Here is a 17,876-nt window from a genome sequence, read left to right as displayed (position 1 = left end):
CGAACGCAGCAGAAACCCATGAAATCTGCTTATTGTTGCTTCCAAAATTTCATCATAATAATATAACATTACTTGTCTCCCTTGGTCTTGAAAAGTAAACTATTACAAATGAGTTTCAGCTTCAGCAGGCAATGAAGGACTTGGCTCAGTTTTTTCTATCAATGTCTTTTTATTGTTTTCTTATAACCTGTCCTAGTCAGTGCCGATCATTCTGCCTCTTCATTTCATACACTTGCAAACTTGAGCACAAAAAAAAAAGAAATTCTGCACGTGGCTAATTATTTTTGTTGTAACGTTTTCATTGTTGTCATACTAAAGCTTGTTTTTGATTTTTATTTATATTGTGCTACATTAATAGATTAAGCAGCAAAGTAGAGCATGAGGACTGCTCTCATGTACCCCTCTCTGTTTGTCATGAGATTTTTCATAACAACCAGACCTTTGTGAAGCAAAATGTTAAATTTTGGACTTTCCTGTTATTTATTAACCCATTTTCTTCAGGTGACATTTAGATACACATTGACTATGTGAATCAATGCTAAGAAATAAGAAATGGACATACTCAGCGGTTTAATTATAAAAAGGTTTTTGCTTAAACTATAGGGTCTAAGCAAAAACAGAAACATTATAACAGCAAAAATTAAATTAACAGTTTACTAATTAATCATTACAAATTTGGTGTTCCATCAAAGAAAAAAAAAAAAAGCAATTAAATTAAACCATACACTGTATTTATAGAATTATTAAGTTTCCATGCATTACTTTTTTACCAGGGGAAACTCTTGGTAAACTCAATAATTCTCAAAGATTCTCAGAGGAAACAGACTCTAATGAAAGCAGGAGGAGCACATGCTCCAGAAACCACGACGCCGTACCCTGTTCAGCCCATTCCTGCCGTAGCCTGGCAACGAGGCAGATTTGGCAGTGTACGAGTCTGGAAAAAAACAAACAGAAAACCACAATCAAACCAACAAAAGCACAGTATTAACACACTCCAGACATCAGAGCTTTTTGTTCTTTTTGAGAGGAGCAAGATGGCCAACTATTACATCGTTTTAATTCATATAAAAAAACTTTCAAATAGAATCAAAGCTTGTTAAAAATATTACCTGCTTTCCAAATCATGCAACAATAAGCCACCATTATTTACCACTGCTATGCATCTTACTAAGCTTATATGCAGACAGAGAATGGTAGCTGCTCAGAATCACGAGAATCCAAGCAGCTTCTCAGCAGCTCAACAGAGCCTGCCGCCATGTTGCTGAAAGATTAGAAAAGGACTTCTAATCCGTCTTTGTACCACAGTCTCTAAGAATATCCTGATGGTGAAACAATTCCTACTATTTGGACTGAAAGTTCAAAGCAGGGGCGATTTTAATCACACACTGTAAACTGCAGCTTCATTCCTAAAGCATTCAATAATAAATCCCTCAGAAACATTTGAGTCTCAAGTTGGCACAACGATCATCATGGCCATATAGGACATGATGAAAATCTACACTAATGCATGGATTTCTTTTTTTTTTTTTTTTTTTACTGGTTCTACATTATTATATTGAAACAATAAATGCTCCTCTGTTCCTCGTGGTTCCAGCATCTTTGAGGTAGGTGATGGATTTGCTGCCTGTACTGCTGCAAAATGCCAGCAGAGGGCAGTAGAGTCTCACATTAACTATTTTTCCTCTCTTCCCTTCCTTATCATTTATTTCTTTCTTTTTCCAAGTCTTCATCATTGACTCCTCCCCTGATATTAACTCCCCCCACCCACTCATTCTTCACTCTGTCTATCTTTTCTCCCTTGTTCATTTTCATGTTCAGAGGAATTGGATTGCACAGCGATGACACAGAGCTAAAGGCATGATGCAGCAGAATACTGACAGGTGTTTAGAGTCGACCTAAAGAATGTGAGTTCTGCCACCAATAAAAGCATTGAAACTACTCGCCTTGGTCATTCAATTAGATCTGTTAGATGGTTTGGGAATTCAGGGGTCTACATTTCCCAAACAAGGAGAAAAAAAATAAGTTAATGTGTTAACTTCGACCAGGAGTAAAGCCTCAACTCATTCAACTTTCCTCACCCTAAACCATCTTCTCCTCCAAACACATAGGATTTCTCTTCATGTCACTTCTTTTGATGACATTTATTTTCATCATCAATCTTCATAATTCTTTTTTCATCCTCCTCATCCTCTTTCAGTTTATTTTCACCCTTACTTTCCCCAACACTCATTATTACCATTTCATTCAATTCATGTTCACTTTCTTTCTTAATGACCAATTTTTCATTTTATTCATCCTCCTCATCCTTTTTTTTTACTCATTTTTATCCCAAACAATCATCTGTGTCCTCTTTTTTAGTCCGTAAGTCTTCCTCATCCCATTTAAAACCCACATTTTTTATCCCACTCATTCTTCTCAGTCCTGTTTACAACCTTTTTCCCCCTTATTTAGACTAAATGAAATCCTAATCATCTCTTCTTTTGTCCTAGTCTTCTTCCCCAATCTTTGTAAAAACTCCTTCTATATAGTTTGGCTCCAGTTAATGTAATTCCATTTTAGAAACTTATTAAATGCTTTGTCACCTGAAGTATGCTAGGGTTCTGTAAAAAAAAAATCCCTGACAATATCCACAATCAAACTCAATCTACTCTGTGACATTAAAATTTGCTTAGGAAACAAATCCTTAATTATATTTTCCATCCCCATTCTCACACTATAAATGCCATTCACAACACAAAGTTCTTGCATTTATTTTCCTAAGGGAATCATACAGGGACAGGAGAGTCTCCTGCTTGCAAGACCATTATTATGAGTCTCTCCAGATGCCGCTCAACCTTGTGATCCATTTATTCCCCTGTGAACTAGTGAACTCACATAGCTGTGACATGGTGCTTCCTGGTGAACATCCACTATGTTGTACATACTGGGCTGTTACAAAACAGATGGCAGGGAAGTTTCAAGTCAGTGAATTTTGAATCCGTTTCCTTCCCTTAAAAAGTTGATAAAAATAAACCTGAGATGAAGCGCCATTCATCCTCCCACCTGTAACCCTTAAGACTGAGCTGTGCTTGTGTGGCACAGCAAGTTGATAACAATCTCCCACTCAAAGCTCTGCTGCTTCTGTCACAGCAGAAACAAGAGGATGAAGAAGATGGGGAGACAACTAGCTGATGATAAACAAAATGCCTCGAAGAACCATGAACTCACCGTTGTCTGCACTTAAAGTAGATCTCGGGGCTGAGAAGGAAAGAAGACCAAGATTAGATGTTTTATTTTCATCAGATTCTCACTCTTAAGACACAAACCTATCTGTAATTTTTGCTTATCACTTGCAACAGTAAGACTTCCTTGTAAATATGAACAGAATTTCAGAAAACTGGAACAGGAAGTGCACTTCCATTAATCATTTAGTAGAAAGAATTCTCCCCAGACATCTGGAGAATCAAACTAAAAATGGAAAAAAAAATCAACTAAGAATCACAACATTAAAGAAATTCTGGATTTTATTCCTGACATCTTTACTGTGCCTGCACTGCAGAAAATTTATTCAACATGTTATATTAAAAATCCAACATTATGGACGAGAAGTGTTATTTATACTGTTATCAACTAAAATATATCTCTTTAAGGGGGGGAAAAAAATCAAGGACAAGTCTTCAAAAAGACATTCATCTGTGGAGAGATTAAGAACAAAAATGTCCTTCCATCCATCCATCTATCTTCCATACCAGCTTCATTTTCGTCTTCAGGGTTGGAGGGGATGTGGCATCTATTACCAGGGCTCAGTGGCACAGAATAAAAAAGCTTTCCTGCTACGTTCAGAATATTTGCAATGATTATCCTCAGCTATAAAATAAAATGTCCACTTCTAGCAGATGCAGATTGGTTGACAAAACTTTCAAAGCCTGTTTGTTGTTTATTGATTTGATGTAGAGAATATGTGCACTTCACAGATTTAAATGGAAACCAATATTTATGACCATTGACATTATTTTGCCCAGAAATAGAAGCTGAATACTCAACTGTGTTTGCTTGCTTGTGAAACCCCGGTGTCATATTCAAAATATAATCCAAAATATAAATTTGCAAAAATATAAAATCAGCCTTGGTTGGCTTTTCAACTCCTGAGAGATTTTCAACTTCATTTGGATACGTGTAGATATTCTTTTGTTGACTTTTTGCCTTTTAAGGTTTAAATGGGCCTGCCTAATGGATTGTGGGCATCAAGAGTCCCTGTAGAAAGCTCAAGCTGTTGTTGGTCTGTGTGATTCCCTTTGTTCAGGGACAAGACTAAAATTAGGGGAATTTATTCTTATTAAATATAACCATTGATTAAAACCGATTTAACAAATCTGGATTTTCTCTAATGCTCTAAATACTTTTTACACTTCACAGATAAATTAGGCCTGTCTACAAAGCAGACAAGTGCAAAAGAGTCTGGATTAATCTAATCTGTATAATACCAGCAGTCACCATAAAACCCACTGTGAATCTGTACGACATTTCTTTGTGACGCCTCTTGAGCGCAGAGTTCATTTCTTTCATTCGCTCTCTGACCCTGATTTACCTCCAGGGAGAACGTCGTACATCTTCTTAGAGCAGCTCCAAATTGCTTTAGCTTCTCATACCCTCTTCCTCCTCTCTTTCTCTGTCTACTACATCTAATTCAATTCCTGTAGTATTTGCTTCCCCTGCCTCTTCTGTTAAAGCCGTTCTTGCCGTTTCTGTTTTCCTCACCTGGCCTCCATCTACTCCCACCTTCTCCTTCTTTATGACTCACTCCATCTTTGTGTCGTTCTTTTAGCTGCTGCTGGCAGAGAGGGAAGAGAGGCTGAGGGAGGAGCTAATAAAGAGATGGGAAACTCCCCCTGCTAATGCTTCGGTATGTGGGGGAAGTGTCACAGAGTCCACTTGCACTGACCTTGGACATGCAATTTATAATTAAACATGGAAACTGTACTGTGTTAGTCATAATCTATAAGTAAGTAAGTATTACCATTATTATTAGAACCCAAGTGGTGCACTAGTTTGGCACAATCAGGCCTTTTGCTTTAGGGTTTGCTTGTTTTTTCTAGTTTGTGCTGTTTCATTACAATAACAAAAGTTGAACATGATTGTTTTTTGTTGTCCATTCATATTTTGTATTTACTTTACTTTGACTACTGGTGCCTATCTCCAGTAGTCAGGTCATAAGTCCCCCTTCAAATGACTTAAAGCTAAACTTGATTATATGTTTTTGCATTGGCACACCTTTAGTGTGACTCTAAGAGGATATTTAAGCAATCTTTCTATTAGATTTAGGAGAGGTTTAGTAGAGCAAGACTTTGTCTATTTACATTAACAGAGAGATTGTAAATGCTTCCATACTTTTCAACATTCTAATTTATAATTATTAAGAAGTCATTGTGTTTTTAGAAGATAAAAAAATAGATCTCAATGCAAATAGGAAGCAAGATATTTTGGTCATTAAAGAACTTCCAGTCTCAGGTATACAGATTATTGCATTAAATCTGCTGTTTCAATTCAATTAAGCATTTGTGAGACAAATAAATATATTTTTTATAATCTGTTTTCTTTCTTCATTTTTATGTATAAGGGAAAAATATTTACATAAACTTGCATACTCTTAGTTATGAAGGCTGTATAAGAATATTCTAATCAAATTAAAGCATAATAAGATTTAATTTGATTTTTATTTGGATTTAAGGATTGTGTTATATTTACCATCTTAATTAGTCATGAGCTATGACAATAAGTTTACATTTTGCCTGGATTACACATAAAAGACAAAAGAAGAAATGTTAATTTTCAGATATTACTGCTTAAGAAAATATTGGGTTTTTTTTTTTTAGCTCCAACTGTGTTTAGGCTCTTAAGCCCTCAGTTCAGTACATAAACAAAACAATTAATTACTATAAAAGAGAGAGAGGAATGTCATAATTGGGAACCTGACTCAAAATATAGACAAATAAACAAGAATAAACTTTTTTAAAAAGAAACATTCCCAGCACATCTGCCTTTGTTGCTCTACACAGTTTCCTAATCTGGCCTTTTCTGAGTAACTTTTAGGAAAGAAACAGCAGAAATGCTGCCAGACAAACAAAACACTTACAAAAACAAAGTTATTATGGTTCTTTGCTTGGCAGAGGATTTAAAATCCCTCAGTGACACATTCACAGTGTAAAGCTATTAAACACAAAGACTTACAGCCGTTAAGGGAGTTGTATTCCAGATTGTTTAGCGTCTCCTTGCTGTTACTCTGGGAACTGCGCGCACTCCTCCAGTGGTTGTTGTCCTGGACCCCTGATCGTGCCTTCATCTCTTCCTTTAAGATCATCCTGCCAATGCCCTGTGTGGGGGAAGAAAACAAAATATCAGAATATTAATATTTAAAAATAAATAATGTAAAAACTTCCATATTTAAGTAAAACCTCAAGTGATAAAGGATTTTGATTTATGAGGTGATAAATGATGACTTAAACAAAGGATTTTTGTTGTTATAGATGATAGAATATTTAGCCAATAAGAAAGAGGAGAGATTCACTTTAATTCAGTGTCCAATGACAATCTCATCCTTTCCAATGAGATTGGAAAGGACCTTTTAATTGGCTCACTCATAAAATATTAACACTTATTTCAGTTATTAAAAGAGGAAGCAATCTTACCTTGTTTAAATTATGATTCCATCCATCCTCTTCTCCTCCAGATGAAAACCTCCTCACCCTGGAGACTGGAGGTGAGATGGAGGGAGGATGAGGAAATGAAGGGATAAATGATGGCGAGTGAGAAGACAGCAGAATGCTAAGTTAAAGCTACGATGTGCATTTAGATGCAACATGTGTCCTTCAGCTGTGTGAGTACTTGAAGCGATGTATCCTCACACAGGGTCCTATGCAAATCACTTCTGAAGTTAGTAACATTTTATCATGTTATACAGACAAACGTCTTTTACTAGCACATTATGTGACATGCCAACAACTTGCAGTGAGTGCATAACAGCATGAATTAATTTTAAATGAATTCTTACTATAAAATACTTAAAATTATATAAACATTTGTACTTAACCCCTTTCACTCTGAAAACAAGTGTTGAGACCTGTGTAACATTTTTACTTATTCTTCACAATCGTACATTGATTTGTGATTTCTCTCATAGGAAATCCAATTTAATATACTTTAGTTTGTGTTTGAAGAATTTTGCAGAGGTGTAAGAAGGATAGTTGAAGTGAAGGAGATTTACCTTTTGGAGAGCCACCATACGGAAAATAATTGGAGTCTGTGTGATAAAGGCTGTTGCAGTTGGAAGTGGAAAGGTGAGTGGAATTGATGAGATTCTCATTGATCTTACTCCTGCTGGTTGGAGATGCAGGAATGTCTGACAAAAAGACAGGAAAAAAAGCATACTTTAAAACTATTATTTATTGTTTCCATTCCTGCAAAACTGAAGGAGGATAAGGGGGAAAAAATGCCACAACTTTAACAATGCCATCTTGCACTCTCTAATGACGCATCCTATTATCAGAATAACCTATAAATCTAGCTAAGGGATGGTAGTGTGGGGATCATTGGCATTTTGTTTTTTGTGTCGTTTCACAAGTCTCAGTGAAATGACAAGAAAGATTAGAGAGAAAGTGCCTGTGACAAATAGCAAAGGTCATGTGTTGGTTTAAGTTACATCAATTTGGCTTTATAGTGTTTGCGCAGTTGAAAAACATACAAATCCCTTCTCACATGAAGTGCAGTACAAATAGGCCGTATTCTTGTCTCGTTATGATATTTTCCATAACCCAAAAATCGCTTTGCAAAATGATTCAAGCTGTAAAATTTAAATTCATCCACTTAACCCAGATCACAAACCTCCAGTTCACTCAAGAGAAAGATTTGTCAGCACTTTGGAGCCCGGCGTAAATCATGCAGAGATCTTTCTGAGGAACTGTAACTCTGGAGGCTCGACTTCTGTGCATGCTCTGATGGATCACCTACAAACTCAGTGTTTGGCAACGCTTCTCTCAGTTGATTTTACCTCTTAAATCACCTGCTAAATGAATCATCTGTTTTTGATTTGACAACAACTGTCAGTTTCCTGCATCTTCAAGTCTCTGCTTTTCTATGATGTAGTTTAAGCAAAGACATCAACAACCAGTTCTTGTATGATTTTATTCTGATATATGTCATATTTGTTAATATTAAACAAGAATTTTGGTTTGATCTGGAGTTATAATCTCATAAGAAAATGTACAAAAACATACAGTTTTATTAAAGCTGCAGTATGTAACTTTTATAAATATGATTTTTTTTTACATATTTGTTAAAACTGTCACCCTGTTGTGGCAGTAAATCATGAGGCAGATAATCTGTGAAAAAAAATTATCTGATTACGTCCTCCTTGTGTTCCTATTTCCATCTGCAGAAATACACCGCTCCCGGTCAGAAACAACCAATCAGAGCAGGAGGAAGGCCTGGTCCTAATCTAATTAGTCTTCAGAGAAAGACTAGTTAAATTAATTGTATTCTTTACAGTGATTAATTTTTTTTTTTTAAGTAATCAAACTACGTTTTCCTCTGTGAACGTAAATTGTAATTGTGGCGTTATTTAATTCTAAGTCTGTGTTTCTATGTCAATTACTGCGACATAGAAAGTTGTATTTTTCCAATGAGCTGCTGGTAACATGCAAATTCCACCATGTTCTTTTTTCAGTGTTGGAACAATGAGTTTCAAAATGTTTTATGTATCAACATGGTCCATAATTAAAGCATTACTAATTACTAACTTAACTCAATAAAAAAGAGATATAACAAAAAAAGCTTTGACAATCTGGGACCTGGTTTAGATAAATTTGCTTACTAATTTCTCAAAAATGCCCGCCATACAATTAATTTTATATAAATAAACATTTTGTAGTACTCAGATTATTTAGTAGGGCTCCATATATGCAAACTTGCAAAAATAACAATTTGTTTCTAAGTCGAGTCTGTGGAGGCTTTTAGAAAATGGATTTGCCTGATGACTCCACTTTAGAGAAGTAGCATTTTCCATTTCATTAGTTGAGTAAAATAGTATTTTGCTGAGAAAACAATACAATATATCCATGAATCAGCTGGTTCGGCAGAAATGAAACCTAACGTTGGTAATATAATCCAGAACACTGCAAAAAATTCACTAACCTTGCCTTTTGTAAATGGGGGGTTTCCTATAAATGTTGCTTTCTTCAGACACTGAGAAAAACAAAATGATAGTTAGTGACTCACAGCAAGACTTAGTTTGAGATAAAGAGTTCTCTTCTTGATCTTGAACACATTTACCATAGATGTAACAAACATGGTCCTTTCTTCCTTCCTATCTGGAAATATCTTCTATAAATACACAGTCGACCATTGCATTAAATGTTTTAAAATTAACATAAAGAGTCAAAATCTCTGGAAAGTCGAGTCACATCGAGTCGTGTAGGAGCTCTGGGTACAGCAAAGATGCTGCTGTGCATCTAGACAAATTGATTGGCATGCAGAGAGGATGACTTGAACAGCTTTACAGCACTCAGTCAAAAAAAGAGGAGGGTAGGAAAATAAAAGAGCGAAGAAAGCAGTTTAAGAGAGGAAGAGCCAGAGGAATATAAGAAAAGATATTAGGAAGAGGAATATACTTGATCATTTTTCTGCATTGATTTGTATTGATGTAGAGAAATCCCCACATTCATGTCAAAATAAATCTCCAAAGGTTTGTTGCAAAAAAAAAAAAATCTAAATATTTGTGTATGCATTTCAACTCACTGAACAAGGAGTGCCACCAATCCAATGCTAAGGTTTCAACCCCCAGCAGACCATGCCTGGTAAATGTGTGCATGTTATACTGTGAAGCACTTTGGATAAAAGCATGTGCCAAAAACATTTTTTATTTTTTTTGCTTGTTCTTGTTGCGGAGGGAGAAACAATTGCTAATGCAGGGCTGGCAAGCATCTCCAAACAAAAAACAGAAAAAATGTAGCATGCAGAGATGGGCTGAAGTGAGAATGACAAGGAGGAATCAAATGAGAGGACTGCAGTGAAAGAATGCCGGTCTTTAAAGGGAACTGAGCCAAGGTAAAAAGGCAAAGTTCAGCATTAAATTTGTATGTAAATGGTTAATGGAGAGTGGAAATTAAATTAGCTAGCATTAGTTGGTAGATAAAAGTGGCCACAAGCCGCCTAAAAGCTTTTCAATCAGAATGATTTTCCACTAAAAAGAGAAAAAAAATTCTGCCTCTTTCTAAATAAAAATCTGAAATTTGGTGTGTGCATATTGATTTAACTTCCAAAATTATGACAACCTATAAAATCCAGTACAAGAAGTGACCTCATTAGTATATAATTTAATCTCAGTATAAATGCAGTTGTTCAATGAGGTTTATGATATAACTTCAGAGAACATAAAGCATCATGAAGTCAAAGGAATACGGTGATGGTTCAGAGATAAGGTTATGGAGAAGTTTTAACTTATAAAATATCTCTCGAACTTCAGGACTTTGCTCATGGAGCACTGGTCTGTTCATCAACTAAAATGGAAAGTAAGATACCAAAGCAAACCCACATTGCATAACAATTCTCCTAAAATATCATGTAGGACAAGGAAAACACCTAAAAACCAACAAAGCCTTACTGTCCGATACCTACTCTACTGGAATCATTTTTAACATAATAATAATGCCTCAATGTCAATGTAAATGTGGAGAAATGTAGTTTTTAATAGAAAAATGAAATAAAGACCATCTCTCTCTTAAGTTAACCGAACATAAATACATATTTTAATGAAGAAAAAAAAATAAACGTTCACTTATTTGCACCAAACTCAAACTTTTGTAGGTCAGCCTCAGTTTTCTGCTTCGCACAACCAGGTGGAACTTTCTCCAAGTCTGACTGTGTCCAATGGTGCACTGACAGACTGTAGAGTGATGAAGTCCATGTCTTGAGTAAAAATCTGATCCGCGTGTGAAAAGTCGTGTTCTTGGTCTTACACTGCATGTGTCTCAGCTCTGCTGCCGCAGTTATTACACACCCATTATACTCAACGAGAGTGTTCATACTGTCTCCAAAGCAGAGTAATGCGCCGCACCTATGCACAACCATCCAGCAAAATTACCATTTTGATTTTTACAAAGAAAAATTACAAAAATAGTAACGCACAATGACTTGAATGAGATAGTAACGTGTTAGATTATTAGTTACCAAAAAAAGTGGTCAAATTAGCGGCATCACTGTATATCAGAATGCATCATCTTATGATAAATGGTCAGAAAATAACAATTTGACATTTCCACAACCTAAAGCTCCTTTTCACAAATACTTCAACTGTAGTTTGAAATGCAAATGGGCCCATTCTGGTCTGTGAACAGGGTCAGAGGTCAGGGTAATGTATCAGAGCCTACCTGGGACATGGAAATGCTTGGGAACTTGGAAGGTGGAGGAGGTGGGTGTGGTACACCTGGGCTCTGGTTGAGTGTAATATGGTGAACTCCTGCCACTCTCACTGCCTGCAGTCAGCGCAGGCAAGCAGTGACAGAACCCACAACATTAATGGGCCAAACAGAAAGACAGAGACTAATGAGAGACGAAAAGGACTCACAATCTGATGAGTGTGTAAAGTCATATGTGTCCTTCCCTGATGTACTGCTCACTTGAAATAAAAGTACACCTACTTACTGTGATATAGTTTTTATTGTCAGGTAGGGACACCATACTTTCTCTGTGTATGTGAGTCTTTGCTTAAGTGGGTTTGTTACCGGGGACATAATAATGCAGCGGGGATCCTCCGTGGTGACCATGTGCAGGAGACTCTGAGAATGCAGAGCTGGAAGAAAGTCTCTTTCTCAACTCAACGCTGTCCAAGAGGTCCTGAACGCAAACAGAGAAATGTTTCCTACAGCTTCCTCCAGCTGTCGATCTAAAGAACTGTAAAAACCTTCAAACCCATTTCTCCTTCATTGTCGCAACAAAATATTATAATACTAAACATATGATATGAAATATAATTATTTTGAAAGATCACATCTTTTTAGAGGGGGAAAAGACAGCAATAAGAGATAAATATCAAATAGCACCCACTATTAAAAAAATTTTTTTTTAAATATAAACGTTACTTTTACAAGTCTACTCGTGTGTCAAAAACACTTAATTTATAAAAGCTCGATTTCCTGTTCCCTTTAGGTGTAAATATGACCTGACATTGATTTCTCCGAGCCATTTTTCACAACTGAAAGATAAGAAAACATACCATTCATAATAAGTGTTGTATTTTGACTTTGTATCTGGTGCATGCAGATGTATTTACTGTATATCTTTTTAAGTAAGGAACTTGCTATGAGGAAATACCTCCATGGTTAAACTACATTTACTTTCAGAGTAATCATAATGTTTAAAAACACTTCAAACTGTAACCGACAAGGTGGGATGAGTTTATCATACCACTGACAGTGAGAAGGATGTTAAGGGAGGTAAAGAAATACGTCCAAAGAACGCCGTTAGAAAACAGCATTCTTTGAAAAAGATAAAAATATGCAGCTTTTGGATAAGGTTACAACAGACATAGCATCAGTAAAACAGTTGTTTAACTTAGCCATACCATCAATGAATCAAAATCATACAAATCCTATACTTAGAAATTGAAAAATGCTTGGGGTTACAAAAATATTGAAAATTATTCATAATATAAATATTACACAAGTAAATGAAAACACCTTTCTGGGTATAATAGTACACTACTACTAGAAGCCTTAAATTAGATGTAAACATGAAAATTGCAAATGTATTGAATTTACTTACAAATTTACAAAAATGATACGTGTAATAAAAATAGTTTATGTGAAACAAAGAAACAATACAAAAAAAAGAATTGATAACAGTAAATAACAAAAGACTTTTTGGGTAAATAGCTGAAGAGGTTTGGTCATTTCACTTTTCTGACATACAAGATTCAAACATTGCTTACTATTGCAGTCAATAAAAAAATAAAGTGGTCATTTGAAATGATGGAGGACAAATGGTTGAAGTACTCACATGAGCGTATGGCGATAAGGAACCCAAAGACTGCAGGAGGAGGATAGAGAGTTATAAATATTGTTATCCTTAATCAGAATTAGTCATTTTCCTTTATGTTAACTACAATATAACTTAGAATCGACAGTTTTATTTATTCTGTGTGTGAATGTGTGTACTGGTCCACAGCTGTTTCTCTGCACAGCATCTTCTAAGAACCGAGTGTGTGCATGTTCAGCCTGATAAGGGATGATGTGTGGCTGCTGGATGTCATATATGGTTTTGACCCTGGGCAGAGCCTCCAGCTGCTTATAGCCTAAAACATCATTGTCAGCCTTAAGAGAAACAGAAGGATGCGCGCACACCCCTTCACACATGGACACCTAATACAGATGGAGTCCTGAATAGAAAACCTGGAGCTGAGGATTTTATTTAAATAGCTCTCACATAAGCTCTGCATACAGAGACACAGGTAGTTGGACAGAGTGGGAGACCATTCTGTCAGTGTGAGTGGCATTTGACTGGCAGCACTGACAGAGACAGAAGGTACTGTGTAAGTACTGCAGCTTTGGTGCAACAGTGGTTGCAGTTACTCACACAGATGAGCCGGTGAGGAGAGCCGAGGAGGGGAGAGGAACCTGAAGGAGAAATGGATGCAGTCTCAGAGGTTCGCCTCAGATGCTGGGTCAAACAAAAGAGCAAGAGCAAGAACATGAGGAATTTAACCTAATCAAGGACAAATACATCTGTAAGGTTTGATTTTTTTTTTCAAATCACTTGGTCCTTAGTAAGTTAAGGTAACAAAGGCATTATTTTCTAAAAAGTAAATGAGTAAATTTTTAGACCTGGTGCCTCAAGGGGGCATGAAACACACAAGATTCCCAAAGATATTTTAGAAATTGTTTAATTATTAAAAATATCCACTAATCAATACCTACATTTTTATTTACACATATGGCCACTCAAATAAAACACAATCTATAAATTATTAAAGGAAAAACAGAAGGAAAGAGAGGGGGAAGAAGAGTGAGGAAGAGTGAAAGAGAATGGACAACTGAATGGATAATATTTTGAGCAGCTCAGTAAACTCAGGGGTTTAATCACTTTGCATTCGGGTGTCTGCTAACACAATGCCAAGTAGGAAAGACATCAGGAGTAACAGTCTGTTGCTTTTCAGTCTGGTAAGGGTTAAAAAGCTTAGTTTACATCACTTTACAGACTATTTGACAACTGGACAACATTCATGGCAGTTTCTAATCTTTCCTAGAATGGACATTCGAGCAAGTTAAGCTTGAGGTCAGATCATGCAACGTTAGTAATACTCTGGGGATTACAATAACTCAAAAGCTACTGTACATCTAGCCAGGCAAATACAAAAGTTTTAACTGGTAAACTAAGGGAAATGCTGCACAGGAGGAGAAAACCTTCTCTATTTAATGAGAATGCAGCAGTGGAGCCTAGGTTTGAAAAGCCTCCTCTAAAAGTGGATGTTTGTCATGCTTGGTGTTAAAAAAAATGTTATAAAACCCAAAAGACAATGTATATTAGTACAAATGCTTATTATTTGACATTAGCACAAATTTAGTTTAGTTTAGTGTATGGCACAGAAATGTACAGATGTTTATACATTTTTCCAATGTAAATGAAATGGGATTATTGAGCATTTTTATCTTGTGTTTTCTCTCGCAAATTTACTAATTCAGCACATAAAGTCAGCCCAAACCAAAACAGCATACAGAGTCCAGAAAGGTCTGAGCCTGTGGACAACCCATAATCATTACCGTCTGCTTTTTGGTAATATTATTTGTCTGCCACAGAACAGATGAAGAAAGTAAAATCAAATAAAATTTTTAGTAGTTTTAAGTTTTATTTCAAACTTATTTAGTCACGTAAACTGACATCGAACACATAAAAACATCAAGACAATGTCTGTTGACCGGAATCGGATGGTTTAGAGCTGGATACTTCATCAGACAAGGCCAAACTCATAAACTCATAGCCAACAGCAGGAAACTTTGTTTATAATGCCTATCTGGTGTTCAATACAGTACTGATGAGAAAAAAAAAAAATTTTTTTCCAATTTCAATTTAATTTAAAATGTATCCTTTAATAACAGGGGTGTAATTTTTAAAATATTATTTGACCAGTGCAGTTGTAACATAAGAAAGGCATTCTGCTCCATCCTATAGATCCTCAAAATCAGGGTACATAATACAGTGATTCTTATGTACCATTAGACTCCTATTGTTTATCTCTCCTCATTAAACACAGAATCTGTAATTTCTCTCCAACTAGTAAATGTGTGTCAACATTGTACAAGAGGGAGCAACAGAGGGGTCCCTCCTTACCACGAGCTTCTGATTCATGTTGATTTGTTATTTTCTAATTTCCTTCAGTTGTTAATTGGGCTGGGAGAAACCAGTAGTCTTGTTTTCAGCTTTGATTAATTAGTTTAGTTTGAGTTTAGCGTATGGCCCAGAATTTAACTACAATGTTATGTGGCTTGTTTAAAACCTTCTTTATCTTTTCTCATTTTGGTTTATGTTTGTTTTGTACAGTATGTATATTTCTGTTGACCCTTTTGTAAACATATGCAACTCATATTAGTGACCTCTGTTAATTCACAGCAACGCACGCAACTCTTTTGTCTGAGCAACACGTAATTATTAGGATCTATTTCAGGATTCAGAGTTTTTGTTATTAGTATTAGGTTATTATTAGTTTGTGGCTTATAAAGCAATAACACATTTATTTAGAGAAAATCAGAGAGAGGAACTGCAGGGGTCTACAGGTATTTTGAGCATAACTCACCCTAAGTTTTCTTTCCAGCCGAGCTGCTTCTTTACACATCGGGTGCCAAACCTCCGAACCTACAGACACATAAACACACAATTCTACCTCAGTTAACTTTGTTTATTGTGTGTGGCTTTATGGGATATGAGGAGCAGATCAGCCTCTCTCTCTCTCTGACTCTCTCTCTCAAGTGCATCAACATCAATCATCATACACACACACACACACACACACTGAAGACAGGCTCTATGGCTTTGGAGGCAGTTTGTCTGGTCTAAGAACAGAACTTGTAGCCCTTTTGGTTCACTTGCACACAGACAAAGAGGAAAATAATCTTCAGCTATTTATTGCTATATATGCACAAGTCAGTGTAACTTGGTTTGGACAACATTTTTTCTTGTTAACTCACTTTAATCTGTTTAATTCCTCACTGATTCTTCATCAAAATCAGAATTTTTTTCTAAACTATTAGAATGGAAACTAGTTGCTACTATTGGCTAAATGTAACATCCAGCTCAGAAAAACCATACACAAAATGTTGTCAATATTCTTTGGAAAATTTGAAACCATACTTTTATAGTTTTCACAAATAGTCTTGTACAAGTAAATGCCACATTATCCCAAAAAGGAATTTCTTCTTTAGGTCAAAGTGGAACCTGAGGGAAAGAATTAGCAAGTTACTTCTGACAAAAAGATTTCCTACTTGACAAGTTTAGTGCTTTAATATAACCCTCCCATAGAAGCCTTCCCATGGTGCATACATCAATGAAGTGACAACACCCACTTCAAATTTCTCAGCAATGAAGATGCATCAAAAACAAGTTTCAAGAACTCCCAAACCAGAACTGCAAGCAAATAATTATGTTTTTATTGTAGCTGAGAGAGAAAACTAATTTTTCTGGTCTTGTCTAGTAAAGGTATTGGAATTAATCATATTGAGCCTCAACATATTTTTTTTACATTGCTCACAAATTGTTTAGATGTTTTGATATGTCTGTCATATTATTATTGCTTCCATTTTCAATGTGTACAAAATGTTAGCAAAGTTGATCCTATAAAAAAAAGGTAAAAAATAGTACTGTATAGTCTCTGCAAGGATGCCCCTTTGGAGACAGAGAATAAGAAATTGTTATTATCATCTAAATGCTAGTAGTGATTATCCTGGTCATTAGGGGTGTCTCAGCACAAGAACTCATACCTAATTTATCAGCACAGCTCTGTACGCCCATTTACCAAACAAAGTGTTTCTCCTACCCTGTATACCTACAGGATGTTTATGTGCTAAACTAAAATGTGGAACTCTAAGAATATGAGGACCCCACCCAACACTAAAATCTGCTATTTATAAGGATTATGGTTTCTTATGGAGCTACAGTGATGATGGAGATAGAATATTGGACCTAAACAAAGCTTAGAAGAATGGATTTGCAACAGTGATGAGTTTAGTAGCTCAGCCTAAGCACCAGGCAACCACACAATGACACAATATTGAGATGACTCCATCCAACTATCTCATGGGGGTTTCCCACTAGATTTTTGACAGATTATTGACAAAATTAAATCAAATTTCCAGTCAATTCTATTACAGCCACTTTTAACAATGATTGTTCACTATTGCATAAAGTAAAACAAATATTTAGATACTTTTGTTTGTTTGTCTCCAATAAACCGCAAATGTGTCTTTAAAACCAAGGCACATAACAAACCAGGACTTAAGTGAACTATTACCGCCCCCACTGATCATTATGATGACTGCTTGTATACTATTATATTGATCCATTTCCAAACTTCCATTGGCTTTCCAACTTGCAACTGAATCGCAGCCAACTTGACTTTCTGAGATTGAACTTCTGTTGCACATTGAATGCACCACAAACTCATGTCCATCATTTACTTCAAGCTAAAATGCTTTACATTCACAGCCTTCACCATCACAGTGAAATTTGAGACAAAAGTAATCATTATAGACACAAGTGATTTTTGCAGCTTCCAATTCAGCACGGTGCATTACATAAAACCGGATCTGGCAAACTCTTGCTTTGAAAGTTGCAGCTCTGTGGAACCTGCGGGAAAGAAG

At 35.9% G+C, this 17,876-nt stretch overlaps 1 protein-coding gene across 2 annotated transcripts in view; it reads right to left on the bottom strand.

Annotated features, from left to right (window-relative positions):
* Positions 1 to 17,876, bottom strand: part of LOC116728610 (actin-binding LIM protein 3-like) — a 42,091-nt gene that overhangs the window by 3,068 nt on the left and 21,147 nt on the right. The window contains exons 8-18 of one of the 2 annotated variants that reach the window (XM_032576850.1): positions 15,818 to 15,876; positions 13,603 to 13,686; positions 13,027 to 13,056; positions 11,754 to 11,865; positions 11,400 to 11,504; positions 9,166 to 9,216; positions 7,241 to 7,375; positions 6,666 to 6,730; positions 6,208 to 6,349; positions 3,208 to 3,237; positions 876 to 934 (exon numbers count right to left, since the gene is read on the bottom strand). In XM_032576850.1, the coding sequence (XP_032432741.1) occupies positions 876 to 934; positions 3,208 to 3,237; positions 6,208 to 6,349; positions 6,666 to 6,730; positions 7,241 to 7,375; positions 9,166 to 9,216; positions 11,400 to 11,504; positions 11,754 to 11,865; positions 13,027 to 13,056; positions 13,603 to 13,686; positions 15,818 to 15,876 (872 nt within the window). The remainder of the gene's footprint in view (positions 1 to 875; positions 935 to 3,207; positions 3,238 to 6,207; positions 6,350 to 6,665; positions 6,731 to 7,240; positions 7,376 to 9,165; positions 9,217 to 11,399; positions 11,505 to 11,753; positions 11,866 to 13,026; positions 13,057 to 13,602; positions 13,687 to 15,817; positions 15,877 to 17,876) is intronic. The other variant, XM_032576851.1, reaches the window with a different exon arrangement.

Source organism: Xiphophorus hellerii, chromosome 11 (assembly GCF_003331165.1).
Source record: "Xiphophorus hellerii strain 12219 chromosome 11, Xiphophorus_hellerii-4.1, whole genome shotgun sequence".
Lineage (NCBI taxonomy): Eukaryota > Metazoa > Chordata > Actinopteri > Cyprinodontiformes > Poeciliidae > Xiphophorus > Xiphophorus hellerii.
Note: the sequence above shows the minus strand (reverse complement) of the source record. Positions and strands in the feature narration are given on the sequence as shown.